Source organism: Rhinopithecus bieti, unplaced genomic scaffold (assembly GCF_001698545.2).
Source record: "Rhinopithecus bieti isolate Rb0 unplaced genomic scaffold, ASM169854v2 scaffold_32059, whole genome shotgun sequence".
Classification (NCBI taxonomy): Eukaryota; Metazoa; Chordata; class Mammalia; order Primates; family Cercopithecidae; genus Rhinopithecus; species Rhinopithecus bieti.
The window spans coordinates 23,941-43,621 of record NW_016813587.1 but is presented as its reverse complement, the minus strand read 5'-3'; the positions used below and the strand labels follow the sequence as shown (position 1 = coordinate 43,621).

The window sequence follows — 19,681 nt, the reverse complement described above, 5'->3', positions numbered from 1 at the left end:
AAAAAAAAAAAAAAAAAAAAAAAAAAAAGAAGTTGCTGAGCGAGAAGCAGGTGTGGAGACAGTGGCAAAACACAGGGTAACTGCTGTGTTCAAAGTGGTCAGATATACTTAACCCTCAGGTTACCTCTCCAAGGCCAGACAGCAATTACTACTGTTCACCTCCAGAGGAGGCAACAGACAAGGGGTTAGGGTATCAGAGACAGGTCAGTGGCTGGTCATGTCCTGGGGATACAGCCACAGTCGCAGGCCCAGGTGACAAAGCACCCCACCTCACAAGAGGCAACTATGTTTGTTCCAAACAAGTTTAGGTGCGTTTCACTTTTTTCCTGAAAGTATCTAATTTAATAAATGTTAAATAAATTCATGAGTGTAAACTCACAAATAACAATGAGGAAACGGCCGGGCGCGGTGGCTCAAGCCTGTAATCCCAGCACTTTGGGAGGCCGAGACGGACGGATCACAAGGTCAGGAGATCGAGACCATCCTGACTAACCTGGTGAAACCCCCGTCTCTACTAAAAAATACAAAAAAAACTAGCCGGGCGAGGTGGCGGGCGCCTGTAGTCCCAGCTACTCGGGAGGCTGAGGCAGGAGAATGGCGTGAACCGGAAAGGCAGAACTTGCAGTGAGCTGAGATCCGGCCACTGCACTCCAGTTTGGGCGACAGCGCAAGACTCCGACTCAAAAAAAAAAACAATGAGGAAACAACTGATTCTATGAAAACAAAATTGAACACTTTGGAAAACTGGTGATAAATACAGATTGCTAAAAATTTCAGCTGTTGAAAATTAAGTGTAGGAAACACAATAGTAAAAAATGAAAGAAAACGTAACAATCAAGAAGTATTCTGTACTCATACTGCAAGTTTGATTCCTATTCTACTTTAAAAATAAATAAAACTAGGCCGGGCGTGGTGGCTCAAGCCTGTAATCCCAGCACTTTGGGAGGCCGAGACGGGCGGATCACGAGGTCAGGAGATCGAGACCATCCTGGCTAACACGGTGAAACCCCGTCTCTACTAAAAAATACAAAAAACTAGCCGGGCGAGGTGGCGGGCACCTGTAGTCCCAGCTACTTGGGAGGCTGAGGTGAGAGAATGGCATGAACCCGGGAGGCAGCGGAGCTTGCAGTGAGCTGAGATCCGGCCACTGCACTCCAGCCCAGGCGACACAGCGAGACTCCGTCTCAAAAAAAAAATAAAAATAAAAATAAATAAATAAATAAAACTGGAAATAATAGACTTTGTATTATGTGTGTGATTTAGATGAAAAATGGAATACAATGAGACAATGGAAAGGAAGACTTGGACACTATCAAAAATACTGGCAAACAGACATACATTTGAATGTTCTAAGTTAAAATAATACTTTCATGGTATGTACATAAAACATATGACCCATTTTTTTTTATGACTAACAGACCTATTACCAGTCCCAAATCTGTTGGATCAAAGGATTTCTAGTCTATTAAACACTTCTGATGAGAATGTAGAAAAGTCCTTTTTTTGATCAGGTAAAAATATATAAATATAAAAAATCATAAATGTGATTCCTCTTTGCAGAGAACCACCTTTAATTAAACAGAAAATGTCACATAAATCACTTAGACTTACTCTATTTGGGTACTGTATCGACCATCTTACTTTGTTGAAACAAGAAGTCTGGGATACATAAGATTTGGTTCCAAGGAAGTCCTATTTGCATTTCAACACAGGGACAATGTACAAAGATCTGAAAATAATAAAACCTGACATCTAAGGAACTGTACTTCGGAGAATCAATTTTAATCACATTCTGAATAAGCCCATACTGAATGCTAATGATATTCCATTGACGCTCTCACATTCTATTGATCTTTCTTATTTCACTGAGAAAACAGCAACAGAATAAGCTGTCTTCTCTCCACCATCCTCACCAACCTACCTGCACACATAACTACACTGTTTTCCCTTTTATTCCCCCTTACTCATTGGATCCTTGCCCACTCCTGTCCCACTGGATCCTGTCCCACTGGAGGACACTGCTCCCACAATTATGCCCTTTCTCTACTGTATTGATTTCCTCCACCCATAGAATCATTCCCATGAGCACACAAACATGCCCTAATGTCATAAAATACACTGCTTTTTAACCCATATCCCCAGTGTAACTGCCAACCCTATTTCCCAGCTTCCCTTCATACGTAATTCCTCCAAAGAGTTGTCTTATATTCATTCTCATTACTGCCTCACCAGCCCTTCTCTCATCAAGTCACTCCACTCGGGCTTTCATCCTGACTCCACTGAAATCTTTCTTGACAAGCTCACCGGGATTCTCCATCTTGCTAGAACCTGGGGTCAATTCTCAGTCCTCATTCTCTACTCCCTCCATGGTGAAACATTTGTTTTATTTTTATTTTATCTCAATGGCTGCTCCTTCTTTCTCTTTTGTTGTCCCTCTTTCCCTCTTTCAAAGGTCTACATGGTAGAGTGACCCATGAGTCAGTTCTCAGGCCACTTCTCCTTATCTGCTTTATTTTACCTGCCTGCCTTCCCTAGTTGGTCACATCCAGACCCATGAATGTAAATTCCAACCATCAAGACAGCCAAACATAAACCAGGCTGTAATCTCTCCAAGTTCTGGGTATACATATTCAACTGCCTACGCAACATCTCAAAGTGGACAGATAATAATCATATCAAACTTAAAATATCTTAAACAGAAACTCTTAGTGTCAACTTTCCAACTTGCTCTTCCTATCTTCCCACTTCAGTAAATTCTGCTTCTATTAACCCAGTTGTTTAAGCCAACACCCATTTCTTCTCCTTTTATATCACTCCTTCCCACTTAGTTCACTTATAATCCTATCAGCATGTTCTTTTGACAGTGCCTTCAAACACATCATGAGCCTAACAGCTTCCTACTACTTCCTAACAATACCATTCTTATCCAAACCACCACCCTGTCTAACTCAAAAAGTGAAACTGCCTCCGTATTGGTGCTTCCTGCTTTTGCACTCAACTAGAGAAATCATTTTAGAATACAAGCAGCCTGTGGCTTTCAGTTTCTCTTAGTGATTACATTACCAGGTCCTTGCCTAACTCTGATCTCATCTTGTTACTTTCCCTTTCCCTGCTCTGACCATAATGGCCCTCTTCGTTATTCCTCAGACAAGAAAGGCTAACGCCCCACTCAGACCTTTTCTATCAGCTCATAATGCCCTTTTCCCAGAAAATGACATGTCTTGAGCCCTTACTTCATGTCTCTTTTCAAATATCACCTCAAGAAAGTCATTTGTCCACTTTTCTGAAGGCACGTTATTTATAGTTTAATCAAACTTTCTTAAAGGAAGAATAGAAAAGAAAGAAAAAAAATACATAGTCTTGTTTAAGATCTCTAACTCTGAGCCAACAGTTATTATTTTGGTGAAATGCTTCCTGACTAAATGGATATTATCTTATTCACTTGGAACCTCTGCATTACATTTTGAGTATTAATAATTGTAGATGTCACTTAATTACCTGAATGTGAATTTTAAAATAGATTAGGGGGCCGGGCACGGTGGTTCACGCCTGTAATCCCAGCACTTTGGGAGGCCGAGGCAGGCGGATCACAGGGTCAGGAGATAGACACCATCCTGGCTAACATGGTGAAACCTTGTCTCTACTAAAAACACAAAAAATTTAGCCGGGTGTGGTGGCAGGCGCCTGTAGTCCCAGCTACTCGGGAGGCTGAGGCAGGAGAATGGCATGAACCCGGGAGGCTGAGCTTGCAGTGAGCCAAGATCACGCCACTGCACTCCAGCCTGGGCGAAAGAGCGAGACTTCATCTCAAAAAAAATAAAATAAAATAAAATAAAATAAAATTTAAATTAAAAAAAAAAGATTAGAGATTAGAGGGAAAAGCATGTTTTCTTTCTTTTGGTAGAAGGTTAAGTCAGAAGATAGAACATTACAAACAGTGTAGGCACTGAAATGGCCCTATGGTTATAAAATAAGAACTAATACCCTAAAATAAGTGTCCTCATCCAGACCTGAATATACAGAGAACATACAAAATTACAACATATGTCTCTGTATAAAAACATTTTTAAAGGCTTTTGTGGCCGGGTGCGGTGGCTCTCGCCTGTAATTTCAGCACTTTGGGAGGCCAAGATGGGTGGATCATGAGGTCAGGAGTTCGAAACCAGCCTGACCAACATGGTTAAACCCCACCTCTACTATAAAAATTAGCCAGGCATAGCCGGGTGCGGTGGCTCACGCCTGGAATCCCAGCACTTTGGGAGGCCGAGCCGGGCAGAACACAAGGTCAGGAGATCGAGACCAACCTGGCTAATGTGGTGAAACCCTGACTCTACTAAAAAAAAAATACAAAAACTTAGCCGGGCATGGTGGCAGGCGCCTGTAGTCCCAGCTTCTCGGGAGGCTGAGGCAGGAGGAATCGCGAGAAACCGGGAGGTGAAACTTGCAGTGAGCCGAGATCGCGCCACTGCACTACAGACTGGGCAACAGAGCGAGACTCCGTCTCAAAAAAAAAAAAAAATTTTGAAACAAGAGCTGCAAAGAGAGATGAAAACAGCACCTAGACAAGGTAAACGAAAGATAATGAGATCATTCTCTCTAGAGTCTACTATATCCATATTTCTTCTTAATGTGAAGATAGATGGATACATCGATGGAAAAAGCAAGTAAGAATGATATTCTGGCCGGCCGGGCGCGGTGGCTCAAGCCTGTAATCCCAGCACTTCGGGAGGCTGAGACGGGCGGATCACGAGGTCAGGAGATTGAGACCATCCTGGCTAACACGGTGAAACCCCGTCTCTACTAAAAAAATACAAAAAACTAGCCGGGCGAGGTGGCGGGCGCCTGTAGTCCCAGCTACTAGGGAGGCTGTGGCAGGAGAATGGCATAAACCCAGAAGGCGGAGCTTGCAGTGAGCTGAGATACCGGCCACTGCACTCCAGCCTGGGCGACAGAGCGAGACTCTTGCCAACAAAACAACAACTAACAACAAAAAAAAAAAAGAAGATATTCTGTATCTAGAGCTTATCTCTAGAATAATTCATATCAAACTTTAGTGCTGATAACCACACATATGATTATAATATCAAGGCAACGTTTTTGTAGGCTTTATTCCTTTAATAATTTATGAGAAAAGGATGGGGAAAAAGGTGGCTCTCTTGATAATAAAATATCTCCCATCACACATCTCATCCCCTTACTCTGCTTACTTTTGTTATAAGCACTGCTCATTACCTGACATTGTATTTCCTATTTATTACAGTATACGTTTTTCGTATTACAAGTAAATGCGGTGGGATAGAAACTTGATTGGTTGTTTACCACTGCACTGATAGTGCCTACGACACGCCCAGCTCTGAGGCCACCTATCTTATTTATTAAAGACCGAATAAAAGTCCTAAACCCCAACAGACTAAGGACCCTTTTTTGGCTAAAGGACCCCAAACTTTCAGTTCCTAGTCATGCACATGGCAGAACAGAGGCGGTCATGCACCCATTGCTTCCAACCCTTCACCTTTCTGATCATTAGATTTTCTCAAAAGTCAGCTTAGAAAATCAAAGGCTAAGACTCTTTCATTTACTTCACAGAACCTTCCCCCACCACCACACTCCGTTTTTATGTTCAACATAACAGGATATTCCAGTCCACAGCTTCTCTGATAAACAACTTTTAAAGCTTGACGGTTTTGACTGGTCTCCCAAGGCTACCCCTATTCATGACTTCATGTCCTACTGTACCTTTTAATGTATAGTTCCTACTTATAATGCATTTAAATTTAAATCTTCCTAAAGTTGATCATAGGGACTTATTTAACCTAACATGCATGTGTACAGTCTCCTTCCTGAGTTTCATAGCTCCTCCTGTAGCATGTTGAAAACATGTATACTTGGCCTAACATTCAGCATATGTTTCAGTTATTACCCTCGTACCTCACCTTGAATGCCATTGCCTCTTGGCAGAAGCCTTAGGCTCTACACTCCCAGGTCTGTCAGAATAACCACCTGGCAGCGCAACCCTTTATGCGAAAATAAACTCTCCTTCCAAATGTACGAACTTTGTCACCTTCAGCTACACTATAAATGCAAAAGATGGGCCAGCAACGGTGGCTCACATCTGTAATTCTCAGCACTGTGGAGCGAGCGGCGGAAATTCACCTGAGGTCAGGAGCAAGACCAGCCTCGCCAACATGCAAAACCCTGCTCTACTAACAGGCAAAACCCTGTCTCTACTAAAAATATAAAAATCAGCCAGGCGTGGTGGCATGTGCCTATAAACCCAGCTACTCAGGAGGCTGAGGCAGGAGAATCGCTGAACCCAGAAGGCAGAGGCTGCAGTGAGCCGAGATCATGCCATTGCACTCCAGCCTGGCAACAAGAGCGAAATTCCATCTCTGGAAAAAAAAAAAAAAATGCAAAAGAGGAAAGCAACTGAATCAAAATATACAATGGTTGTCAACAGTGAGCCAAAGAGAGCACCACCCCACCCCTCAGTGCCATCAAAGAGGAGGAAAACTAGAGAGAACAATAATAAAAAAGAAGAGTGGTAAATGGGACAAATAAGTGGTTATTTTAGTACTCCCCAGCTAAGACCTTAATTTGCTCCCCAGGTTGCAGACCTTTCCTCCTTGGGCCACAGACCTTTCAAGAGGGCTTTCTTTTGTTTTTTTTGTTTTTTGTTTTTTTTTGAGACGGAGTCTCGCTCTGTCGCCCAGGCTGGAGTGCAGTGGCCGGATCTCAGCTCACTGCAAGCTCCGCTTCCCGGGTTTACGCCATTCTCCTGCCTCAGCCTCCGGAGTAGCTGGGACTACAGGCGCCCACCACCTCGCCCGGCTAGTTTTTTTTTGCATTTTTTAGTAGAGACGGGGTTTCACCGTGTTAGCCAGGATGGTCTCGATCTGCTGACCTCGTGATCCGCCCGTCTCGGCCTCCCAAAGTGCTGGGATTACAGGCTTGAGCCACCGCGCCCGGCCTCAAGAGGGCTTTCTAAACAACATAAGGACGTGCCTCTTCCCCAACCATCTGGGGCTCCCTGTGGTGATGGCTTCTTCCGGCCCAACTGGCCCTCACCTGGATATTGTCTTCTTCCTTTCCTCACAACTTTCCAAGGCTCTTTTCCTTGTTCCAATAAGGAAATCACATCTGGTTTAGAAATGAAGCATCCTGCTTAGAAGAAAAGGAATATAAGGTACATGAAAATAAAAAATGAATCAAAATTACTTTGATTCAGTCTTGGTTAAATTATATGTCAAAACAGTAATTGATAAGGCAAAACAAAGAAGTGAAAGATGTTTTAAAAACATGTACATTAAAGTTACACAATAAATACAGATTAGAGAAGGAATGAAAAAATCTTTTCAAAATCTATATTCATATAAGTGTTTCTTCTTCAGAGGCAATAGTGGCTGAGATCACAGACTGCTGGGTGCAAATCCTGCCTGAGCCACATCCCAGTTGTGTGGCCTTGGGCAAGTTACTTCTATGCTACCTTTTCCTTCCCTATAAAATAGGGATAATCATAGTACCTATCTTCTATGATTATTGTTAATACTATATTAATATATGTCTGTATCTAAACATTGTCTAGAGTATATACCAAACACTATTCATATATATTTTTTTTTTTTTTTGAGATGGAGTCTCGCTTTGTGGCCCGGGCTGGGGGTGAGTGGCCGGATCTCAGCTCACTGCAAGCTCCACCTCCCGGGTTCACGCCATTCTCCTGCCTCAGCCTCCCAAGTAGCTGGGACTACAGGCGCCCGCCACCTCGCCTGGCTAGTTTTTTGTATTTTTTAGTAGAGACGGGGTTTCACCATGTTAGCCAGGATGGTCTCGATCTCCTGACCTCGTGATCCGCCCGCCTCGGCCTCCCAAAGTGCTGGGATTACAGGCTTGAGCCACCGCGCCCGGCCTACTATTCATATTTCATTAGCTATTGGTTATTCTTCTTTTGCTGAGAGGAAAAATAAGCTTCCTAGGAGATGTATTATTATTTCTTGGATATTCAAACAATGTTAAATTAAATGTAAAGTTCTTGGATTTTAACAGCTTTACTGCAATATAATTTATGTAACATAAAATCTACCTGTTTTAAGTGTACAATTCAATGATTTTTAGTAAATTTACAGAGTTGTGCAAACATCACCACAACCAACACTTAGAATATTTCTATCATCCCCCAAACATCCCTGCTGGTCACTGGCAGTCAATCCTCATTCCTACTCCCAGCCCCAGGCCATCCATTGATTTTCTTTTTGTCTCTACAGATTTGCTTTTTCTGGACATTTTATATAAACAGAATCATATAATATGTAATCTTTTGCATCTGGCTTCTTTCACTTAGCATTGTGTTTTTGATATTCTTGCATGCTATAACATGTATCAGTAGTTTGGTCCTTCAATGAATAGTCTGTTGTATGACTGTGCCATATTTTATTTATCCATTTATTTAGACATTGTGAATAATGCTGCTGTGAATACTTATACATCTTTGTATAGACATGTTTTTATTTCTCTTGAGTAAACATTTAGGAGAAGAATTACAGGGTCATATCTTTAACATCTTACGTTCCCACTGTAATGTATGAGGGTTCCAGTTTTTCCATATACTCACTAATAATTATTTTGTCTTTTGACTAATAATTGTATATATTTATAGGCTACAATGTGATGTTTTGATACATGTTATTGTGGAATTAGCAAATCACGGCAATTTGCATATCCATCACCTCAAATATTTATTATTTCTTTTCTTTGTAGTGAGGACATTAAAAACACTCTCTTGTGGCCATTTTGAAATATACAATATACATTATTATTAACTATACTCATCTTGCTGTGCAATAAAACACATGAACAAAATTCTTACGTTTTTAATTTTCAATCATAAAAGTAGGTAACACTGGTAAAACTGAATATGTTTGTTTATTAATGAAAGGTATGAGTTCTCTTGAATTGTAAATAAATGCTGTTGATCCATTTTACCACTACATAAATCATATGTATTCTTTCTACAGAGCAAACTCAATAAACAGGATCTAGCTATTTCCCTTACAAATATACCAACAAGCAACAAAACATCTAAAGTAATTCTGAATCCAAACACAAAGTGAAACTTGTTTTCTTTGACACTGGTGAGGCTACAAATCAAAAAGATCTCAAACTCAGCCCCTTCGTTATTAAGGAAGGCCCAAGGGCTACTTAAGGATGGGGAGGGTGGATATGCTTAATGAAGGTGCTCACTTCCAGTGAAATAAAGCTCAAAGTGTTCCCTTTAGAAAGTGGAGCAAAAATTTAGATAGTTTCCTAAAAGATACTCTTGAAATTTCCAGAGGAAAAAGTTGATGTTACAGAGAACAGAGTCTAAATTCCTAGAAGCAGTTGACCTTACCCAGTGAGACCAAATTGCTGTAGTTCTCCAACATCACATCTCTGTACAAGTCCTTCTGTTCCAAGTCCAGGTATTCCCACTCTTCCGGAGAGAAGTCTATGGATACATCACTGAACATCACTGATCGCTGAAATGACAAACCACACATTATAAATGAAATGGAAGAAAATGTATTTTAAGATAGAAGGAGAAAAGAGGGAAGAGATATTGCAGGAAGTGGACCATATGGTAAGAAAACAGGCTCGGGCTGGAAGCCTGCAACACAGAGAGTCAGGAAATGAGTGTGCCTGAAGCAAAGTGCCTGGGTTCCTGAAGGATCCTGTTGCTACAGACACAGTCTCTTATACTCCGGCAAATCTTAATCTAGACATGCCTGGGAAAGAAAAAAAAATCAGTTTTCCAATTAAATGAAATACTGTATATAAGCCTCTGCCTACTATGTCTCCCTCATAAATTCCCAAGGAAGGTGAGTTCTTCCACCCCTTTCTCCTTAAATAACTGATTGTTTTTTAAAGTCTCCCTCCGTATAATATCTTTATTTTAGAAAAGGATCTAAATGCAATTAGAGAATGTCTTCTAAGTTTGTCCTAGAAGCAGATCATATCATAAGCATTTTTCTAATTATGACTGTTAAAAATTGGTTGTATAGGCTGGGCACTGTGGCTCACGCCTGTAATCCCAGCACTTTGAGAGGCCGAGGTGGGAGGATCACCTGAGGTCGGGAGTTCAGGACCAGCCTGACCAACAGGAGAAACCCTGTCTCTACTAAAAATACAAAATCAGTTGGGCCTGGTGGCGCACACCTCTAATCCTAGCTATTCGGGAGGCTAAGGCAGGAGAATCGCTTGAACCCAGGAAGCAGAGTTTTTGGTGAGCCAAGATGGCACCATTGCACTCCAGCCCGGCCAACAAAAGCAAAACTCCGTCTCAAAAAAAAAAAAAAAAATTGGTTGTATAATAGTCTATACAATGCATATGTGAGATTTAATCATTCTTCTATACTTAGATATTTTGGTTGGACAAAACCTTAAGATCCTCCTCAATTCTGGGAGTCAACATGACTACTTATGTAGCTGGATTACCTTCTCACATGTTATCACTTTCCATCCCTCACCTTATGCCTTCCTGATTCCTGAGTTAAAGGATACTGATACAGCATAATCCAGAATCACAAAGATGTCATTCTAGACCAGCACATCCTGTTCAACCAAAAATGGCATCTTGTTCCTGTGTAACTCAGGAATTCCAAGAGAAGATCTCAGATCTCTCTGTATGTAAGACCTAGCCACACCCCTAATCAGTCCTAAAAGCCTCACAGAGCATGAGATCTTATGATATACTGAGACTGAGGCCAACTAACAGCAACTCTTACCTTTTTGTTTTTTAACTTTTTCTTTTTTTTTAAGAGACAGGGTCTTTCTCTGTCACCCAGGCTGGAGTACAGTGGCACAGCCATAGCTTCACTGCAGCCTCGAACTCCTGGGCTCAAGCAACCCTCCCATGTCAGCCTCCTGAATGGGTGGGATTACAGGTGCAAGCCACCATGCCCAGCCACGACCCTTATCTTACGTACTTGGAAAACTCAAGTCTGGAAAAGTTCAGTTTTCCTATAAATGGCTAAATGGGCCCATCCTCTCTTATCAACTCACAAAGACTGGTCAAATATTTAAGAGATTTCATTTTTCCTCCATCGCAGCTTTTAGCAGAAGACTGAGCACATATAGGAGACGCTGAATGATGAGTTCAACAAATACAAGAACAATGACTAGAATAAAGAGTGTTCATAGGACAAGCATTGTGGTTCACCCGCCACTGGATGTGGAAGAACTGGAAGAAGGTTCTTCCAGTTAGGAAGTTTCAGTATAAAAAAATGGTGACAGGACCTTAACATGATAGTATTCCCAGAAGGAGAAAAAAACTTACAAGGGCCATGGTATAGAAATTCAAGAACTGGTCAGTCCTCCTTGGGGTTTACTTGCCAGGAGAAGCACCGAGTTCACAGAGGCTGATCTAGGGGGAGGAAAACAAGGCCATGAGATCAGATGGACCTCAGAAATCCCCAAATGACTTGAGTTACTATGACCTTTCCCCTCTCTTCTGATCTCTCCACCACAGCCCCCTCAACGCACACGCGTGCACACACACATAGGCAGAGAGAAATTTGAGGGAGCCTGGACGAGTCTAATCCGTTGCTAATTCCAGGGCTGATAAGGGGCCATATCATCTAAACCACAATCTTCCTCCTTCAAAGTTTCATAGGTCTGTTTAGATTCACCAGACACAAAGAGAAAAATTCATAAAGACCAAGCCTGGCGGCCATTACCACCACAAAATTGCTGCACTGGCAACCCTGCTTGCAGTCAGAACAACTTTCAAAATCCTCCGGGCTCATCACTCTCTCTTTCCAGTCAGAATCAGAATCATCCACGTTGTCTTCTAGAATGAATTCATTTGCCATTCTCTTTCTTACAACCTAGGCTGAATAGGCATGGACTCATGCTCTTGGTCATTTGACAATAACAAATGTCTATTTATCAAGAATTCCCGTATGTTGGGTGTTATATGTGTGTGTGTATGTGTGTATATATACATACATATATAAATATATATATATATTTTTTCTTTTTTTTTGAGACGGAGTCTCTCTCTTATTGCCCAGGCTGGAGTGCAGTGGCACAATCTTGGCTAACTGCAACCTCCAGCTCCTGGGTTCAAGTGAATCTTCTGCCTCAGCCACCCGAGTAGCTAGGACTACAGGCGTGCGCCACCACACCCGGCTAATTTTTGTATTTTTAGTAGAGACGGGGTTTCACCATATTGACCAGGCTGGTCTCGAACTCGTGATCTGCCCGCCTTGGCCTCCCAAAGTGCTGGGATTACAGATGTGAGCCACCGTACCTGGCCTGTTTTATATATATTAACTCTATACTCAGGATGGCTCTTTAGCACAGTAATTATTCTATCCATGCAATGGATCAGAAATTCACATGAAGAGAAAACCACTTGGGCTGGGTGTGGTGGCTCATGCCTATTATCCCAGCACTTTGGGAGGCCGAGGCAGGTGAATCACCTGAGGTCAGGAGTTCGAGACCAGCCTGACCAACGTGGTAAAACCCTGTCTCTACTAAAAATACAAAAATTAGCTGGGTGTGGTGGCAGACACCTGTAATCCCAGTTACTGGGGAGGGTGAGGCAGGAGAATTGCTTGGACTTGGTGGGGGCGGAGGTTGCAGTGAGCCGAGATTGCGCCATTGCACTCCAGCCTGGGAGACAGAGCGAGACTCCGTCTTGAGAAAAAAAAAAAAAGGAAATAAAATCACTTGTAGAAATGCAGTTTATGAGTAGCAAAGCTGCGTTTGGAATCATTTATCTAACCACAGAGTCAGCTTTCCTTCAACTCTAGCTCTTTTCTCTGAAACCCAGAATTTCTATTCCAGTGAGAGAAAACTGGCATGCATGATTCACTAAAATAAAATAAAATAAAATAACACATCAGCTTGCCAACAGGTATCTGGTACTGATGCCCATATTAGTAAGCATGAGAGCAAATGAACATTATAACCAGTATACTGCAGACTGTGTAGATTTTAAAGTATGTATGAGCAGCATTTAAACCATACACACTCTTTGATTCAGAAATTCTACTTCGGGGATTAAAAAAATAATTGTACATATGATCAAAGGTATGTGTAAGAGTATGTGGCTATTGTTCATAATGGAAAAAAGCTGGAAAGAACCTAAATGTCCTTCAATAGAAAACAGGTTAAATAAATCATAAAGCATCCATAGAGTAAAACAAACTGCTGCCATTTAAAAAAATGATGATGTAGCTCTTTAACTGGAAAGATGGAAATATGTTCAGTACAGTTTGTTGAGTGAAGAATGCAGTAACAGTTGTGAGTGGTATGATCCTGTTAAGGTACAGCAAAAACAGATGAGAGAGAGAGAGAGAGAGCATGTGTGTGTGTGTGTGTGTGTGTGTGTGTGTGTGTGTATGAATCTCTAAATGCTAAGTTTTAGAAAATACACAAGGACATATAAAATATTAAATATATATAATCTCTTAGAAAAATAAAATGAACATTATGAGGACATCTGTAAAGTATACATACAAATCAGCACAAAGAAACACTGAGAGGCATCAATAGATAATGATCTTGATTTTCTTTTTGCTTACATTTATTTCATGATTCTACATGATTATATATATATTTGAAATATGGATTTTAACTTTGCGTAGTGGAAAACGTTCTTTAAATAGATTAAAGAGATACTTTTTAAAGTAGTCATCCCTTGAAGTTGGAGAAAAAACTCAATATCCTAAAAAACGCTGCTATGTTTTTCCTGGTTTTGTTGATTTCAGCTCCCAAAATCTGAACCGACTCCACGATTTCTAAGTGTGTTCATGTATGTTGGAGTTCTGCTTATATAAACATGGCTACACATCTTCAATTAATGCCTTGTTTCACTGCTGCTACTTCTCGTGACTTCTTGACCAAGCTTTTGTTTTGCTTCTCGAAGAGTTGTTTTAGCCATGAGGCCCTCCTAGGAGTTGCTGAATCTTCTTGTCCTGTTCATTTGCATCAACATCATGAGAATAAAAACTATAAGGCATATGTTTATTACATAAAATCCATTACCCCATAGGAACCCCATGAGTTTGGTATTATTTGGCCATGACCTGACAATGCTTGCCAAATCAGCTGTCTCCTTCCCATGACCTCTCAAGCCATGCCATCTGACTTCTTCACTGACCTTTACCTCACCTATCTCAGTCTTATTCTTGCATAGGCTTATCTAACTTGAAAGATAACAAACAACCTAAGGATACCAACCATGTCATTTTGGTCACTGTATTTCCCCTGAGGACTGGCGCAGGATCTGGCATATTGTGAGTACTTTATAAATGTCTCATAATTCAACCCAGAAATTCCACTTTTAGGAATTTATCATTAGGAAATATTTGTAAAAGTATATAAAGATGTATTGCAAAAGAGTTCATCAAAGAATAATTTACTGGCTGGGCGCAGTGGCTCACACCTGTAACCAACACTTTGGGAGGCCGAGGCGGGCAGGTCACTTGAAGTCAGCAGTTTGAGACTAGCCTGGCCAACATGATGAAACTCCATCTCTACTAATAATACAAAAATTAGCTGGGCATGGTGGCGGACACCTGTAATCCCAGCTACTTGGGAGGCTGAGGCAGGAGAATCACTTGAACCTGGGAGGCTCACTGGAAGTTGCAGTGAGCCGAGATTGCACCATTGCACTTCAGCCTGGGCAAAAGAGAGAGATTCCATCTCAAAAAAAAAGAATAATTTACAACAACCTGAAATCAAATATCTAACAGTAGGCAACAAGTTGAATAAATGATGTTCCACTATATTATAGCATATTATGCAATTATGATTGATGGCATTGGCCCATATTAATTAAAGAAGGAAGATATTCATGATAAATTACTAGCTATGGGAGTCAGACTAAAAGAATATGTACAATGTTGGGAGGTGGCGATTCTCATTTATTAAAAATACAGGCTTTGTTGTCAAGATTCAGGATATGAACAGAGCTCTGGGAATTATTAACTGTGAGAATTTGGACACATTAATTTTCAGTGTCTCGGTTTCCTCAGAGATAAATTAAGGAATCAACAGTACCTACCTTATAGGGTTGTTGTGAAGGTTAAGAACATAATACATAAAGCACTTAAAATGGCTTACTGTAAGCACTAAATTCAGTGAAGAAACATTACATACCCCTCATTCCATTATTTTAAAATTATCTTCAAAAATTTGGTATTTGCTGATAAATTATCTTTAATAATTTTTTTTTGTTTTTTTTGAGACAGAGTCTCGCTGTCACCCAGGCTGGAGAGCAGTGGTGCGATCTGGGCTCACTGCAACTCTGCCTCCCGGGTTCACACCATTCTCCTGCCTCAGCCTCCCCAGTAGCTGGGACTACAGGTGCCCGCCACCACGCCCGGCTAAGTTTTTGTATTTTTTTAGTAGAGACAGGGTTTCACTGTGTTAGTCAGGATGGTCTCGACCTCCTGACCTCGTGATCCACCCGCCTCAGCCTTCCAAAGTGCTGGAATTACAGGCGTGAGTCACCGCGCCCGGCATAATTTTGTATTTTTAGTAGAGACAGGGTTTCACCATGTTGGTCAGGCTGGTCTCGAACTCCCGACCTCAGGTGATCCACCCGCCTTGGCCTCCCAAAGTGCTGGGATTACAGGCGTGAGCCACCACACCCAACCTCTTTTTTGTTTTTCAAACAAAGTGTTGGAGAGTCTTTGTCTCCTTAAATGATCAATTGTGATTCTATTTTGGAAAACAAACACATGTGCACAAGTGCACAGAAAAAAATGGAAAAACAAACATTAGAATAGTAATATTTATTCTGCATGGTGAGACTACGGGCAACTTAAATTTTATTATTATAGAGTGAAGATGACTGGGTGGTAGGGGATGGAGAAAATCTGTTCTGAATAGTACTAAAAATAGTTGGCAGCTTAAACCAGGACTTTCTTTTTTTTTTTTTCGGGGCCAGAATCTCACTCTGTCACCCAGGCTGGAGTGTAATAGCAGGATCTCTCTCAGCTCACCGCAACCTCTGCATCAAGGGTTCAAGCAATTCTTCTGCCTCAGCCTCCCTAGTAGCTGGGATTACAGGCATGCGCCACCGTGCCCAGCTAATTTTTGAATTTTTAGTAGAGACGGGGTTTCATCATATTGACCAGGCTAGTCTCAAACTCCTCACCTCAGGTGATCTGCCCACCTCAGCCTCCCAAAGTGCTGAGATTACAGGCATGAGCCACTGCGCCCACCCAATTAAACTATTTTCATGCAAATAAAATTAAAAACAGAGTTGTGAAGAGGGAATATCTTTTAGTTGTTAAGAAAATTGTGACTCTATAAGCCTGTGACATGAGTGGGTTTTGGGAAAATAAACAACAGCGTGGCACAAATAAGTAACACCCATCAGTTATTTAACTGTTCTTCATCAAAACGATGGGCTATTTTCACTATCAAGATTCTTCTATGAATGAACACAATCAAGTAACATTCCTAAATTCAGTAAAAGTATACCAAAGCAGACAGAACAGTGTGGTAAACAACTGTTTATCTCTTTTTCTCTACTAAGAAACTAGTTTTATATTATGTATAATCCTTGCAAAATGTTTTATTACTCTCTGTTCTAAGAGCTTTACACATAGTAATTAAAAGAAGGCCCACAGAAGTAATGAAAAACATCTACCAAATGGGTATGTGCAAACAGACTCTCCGGAGCGCACCTAGGTATCAACTCAATGGACAGGACATTTATGGAGAATGAAACAAATATTCTCATGTCCTAAGAAATAAGAATGTATTTCACAGAAGAAAGCAGAAACACCCACTCGCCTCGACCTTGACTTAAACAGGCAACAGCAATTCATTCCTCCTCCCCCTCAGACCCCTTTTCTTTCTTTTTTTTTTTTTTTTTGAGACGGAGTCCCGGGCTGGAGTGCAGTGGCCGGATCTCAGCTCACTGCAAGCTCCGCCTTCCGGGTTTACGCCATTCTCCTGCCTCAGCCTCCCAAGTAGCTGGGACTACAGGTGCCCGCCACCTCGCCCGGCTAGATTTTGTATTTTAGTAGAGATGGGGTTTCACCGTGTTAGCCAGGATGGTCTCGATCTCCTGACCTCGTGATCCGCCCGTCTCGGCCTCCCAAAGTGCTGGGATTACAGGTTTGAGCCACCGCGCCCGGCCCAGACCCCTTTTCTTAAAGAGTTGGGCAGGACTGGCTAAGGGAACCTGGCTTTTCTTGCAGCCCAGCCTTGCATGGTTAAATTAGGGCACAATGCCACCACCGCCCACCCACACATAACCAGAGTAACATAAGAGAGAGGGAGTTGTTAACTCTGTCCAGTATCAAAGAAAGATCAGGGTCATGGATGCCCGGGGCTGGAAATGGAGTTCACAATAGCTTCCTGGAAGCAATGCTGTGGTTCTGAAACCTGCAGCTGGACTCTTCAGAGCTGTGAGTGTACGTGCATAGGTCCAGGCCCGAGGCCCGCGGGGAGGTGGCGTGAGAGTCCCTCCAGGAGCAAGCATGGGCGGGAGCGGGGGCTCGTTCAGTTCTAACATTCCTATCCCAAGGTCGGGTCTGAGCCTTGTTCCGCTGTTGCCCAGGCTAGAGTGCAGTGGTACTATCATAGCTCACTGCAGCCTCGACCTCCTCCTAGGCTCTAGCCATCCTCCCGCCTCAGCCTCTCCAGTAGCTGGGACCCACAGGAGAACGCCACCACACCCGGCTCATTTTTTAAATTTCTGGTACAGATGGGAGTTTCGCTTTGCTGCCCAGGCTGGTCTCGAACTCCTGGCTTCCAGCGATCCTCCCGCCTCGCTCTCCCAGAGCGCTAGGATTACAGATGTGAGCCACCTGGCCCGGCCTAGTCTGTGCCTTTCTGCTGGGGGTCTTTCTTCTGGCGCGCAGAAACTAACCAAGGGCCATTTCTCTGCAGCTGGGCCCAGTGTGGGCAGAGGATGCTGGGGTCAGTCACGCACTCCACGGCCACAACAACCTTCGCCCATACAATAGGCTCTGCACCCAAGTCAGCCGCACAGACACCGTCACGTCCCAGCCCCGGCCCCGTCACGCCCACGACACACACACCCGGGCCTGAGGCGCAGGCTCCCGCCGCTCTGCGATACTGCAGTGGTCCCGCTTCCCTCTCCTTACCCCTGTGCCGCAGTGCTTTTCCTACGGATTGCCAGGACCGACGCTTCGGGACAGGACTGCTCACTCGGGGCGCGAACCCGAGGCACAGCGATGCTGGAACCGAGGGAGCCGCGGCCGGGTCTGGCCACAATCCCCCGGGCCTAACGGGCTGCGCGCGGGGACTGCTGGGAGGGCCGGGCGCGCTCACGGAGTGCGCAGGCGCGGCCAGTCTCAAGGGTCGGCTCACTGGTGCAGTCCCACGATGTGTGAATCGGGAGCCGGAGCTGGGCCTGTCCCAGCCAGGCTGCGCTTCGAGTCCCTTAGCGCTTGGGGACAGGGCGGCAGGGCCTGGAAGGGAGCGGGGACAGATGGCTGGCGCGTTAAAGAAGGGCGCCCGCGACCGCCTCTCCATAGGGCCGAGTAGGGAGCTCTGTGAGCGAGGACGGCGCTGCGGGTCTGTCCCTGGCGCGGTCCTGAGTGGGATTCTTTCACTGGGTGTGGCTGGTTGGGATTTGAGACGATGTGACTCGGGAGACTCGTGGATGACCGGGATGAGGTTTGTGACAGAGATTGTGTGACGAACTGAGTCGAGCTCCGTAGGACTGAGAGTACCGTGGGCGACTGTCAGGTCACCCGGTTGACTGAGTGCGTGCGCTTGCGTTTCTGTGAGCGCGTATATAACCCACGATAAACTTTAATGTGGCGCGGTTTTTTGATGTTTGTTTTCCTCTTCGGACCTTTCCTGGAGATCGTGTGTCAGTGTGTGTCTGAGAAACGACGCCCCGATTGTGTGGTGGGTGTGTGCCTGCTGGGCTGTGACTGGATAATTGATTGTGACCCAGGGCCTCGCTCTCCTCAACTCTGAAACAGAGAGGGGAATGTACATCCTCAAGAGCATCAGCTTGACTGCAGGATTTGGTGAAAAGTGGATTTTAAAAAATTATTTATTTTGCATTTAATCACAGGCTTATTATGGGGGAGAATGCAAATGAGCATAACTTTTACATTAAGATTTTAAAGGAGATTCCTGGCATAGAGTAGTTTATTTGCTTCTGCCCCAGATTCCTTCTTTCTTAGGGATTTTGAGGGGGAAGTGAGGGAAGATTTGAGAAGACCTAGACTAAGAAAAAATAAAAGCAGCAGTATGGCTAAATCAGACAGCCCAGGATTATGGAGTCAGATATCTTGGGTTCTAGATCAGGCGCTGTTTTCCCTTTATTAAAGCAGGGCAAGAAACTTGATATCCAAAGCGTGAGTTCATACTCACATTACTAATTTAAATTTAACATCACAGGGTTTTATTCTTGCTTTTTATATTCCTGTTTATTTTCTTTAACAAATCTTGGTTCCTAGCAATATTAACATATTTATTAGTTTTAGACTAAATCGCTGTAAAAAGTTTAAAATTGCAACACCAATATTATTGCTAACAACAAAGCTAGTAATTGAAATATCAGATTGCAGTTCTTTTAGAGCAGCTATATCCTCCAGGCCAAATCTGTCCTGCTGCCAGTTGTTGTATAGCTAAGGAAATAGGAATGGTATATATGTGTGTGTGTGTATGTGTGTGTGTGTGTGTATATATATATATA

General features: G+C 43.0%; 1 protein-coding gene across 3 annotated transcripts in view; it reads right to left on the bottom strand.

Moving 5' to 3' along the window:
- Positions 1-18,261, bottom strand: part of LOC108513056 (zinc finger protein 82 homolog) — a 26,659-nt gene extending 8,398 nt beyond the window's left edge. The window contains exons 1-4 of one of the 3 annotated variants that reach the window (XM_017848691.1): positions 18,111-18,261; positions 11,309-11,395; positions 9,386-9,512; positions 7,066-7,161 (exon numbers count right to left, since the gene is read on the bottom strand). In XM_017848691.1, coding sequence (XP_017704180.1) covers positions 7,066-7,161; positions 9,386-9,512; positions 11,309-11,317 — 232 coding nt within the window. In that variant the 5' untranslated portion in view covers positions 11,318-11,395; positions 18,111-18,261. The remainder of the gene's footprint in view (positions 1-7,065; positions 7,162-9,385; positions 9,513-11,308; positions 11,396-18,110) is intronic. The other 2 variants (XM_017848692.1, XM_017848693.1) reach the window with 2 other exon arrangements.
- Positions 18,262-19,681: the final 1,420 nt, after the last annotated feature.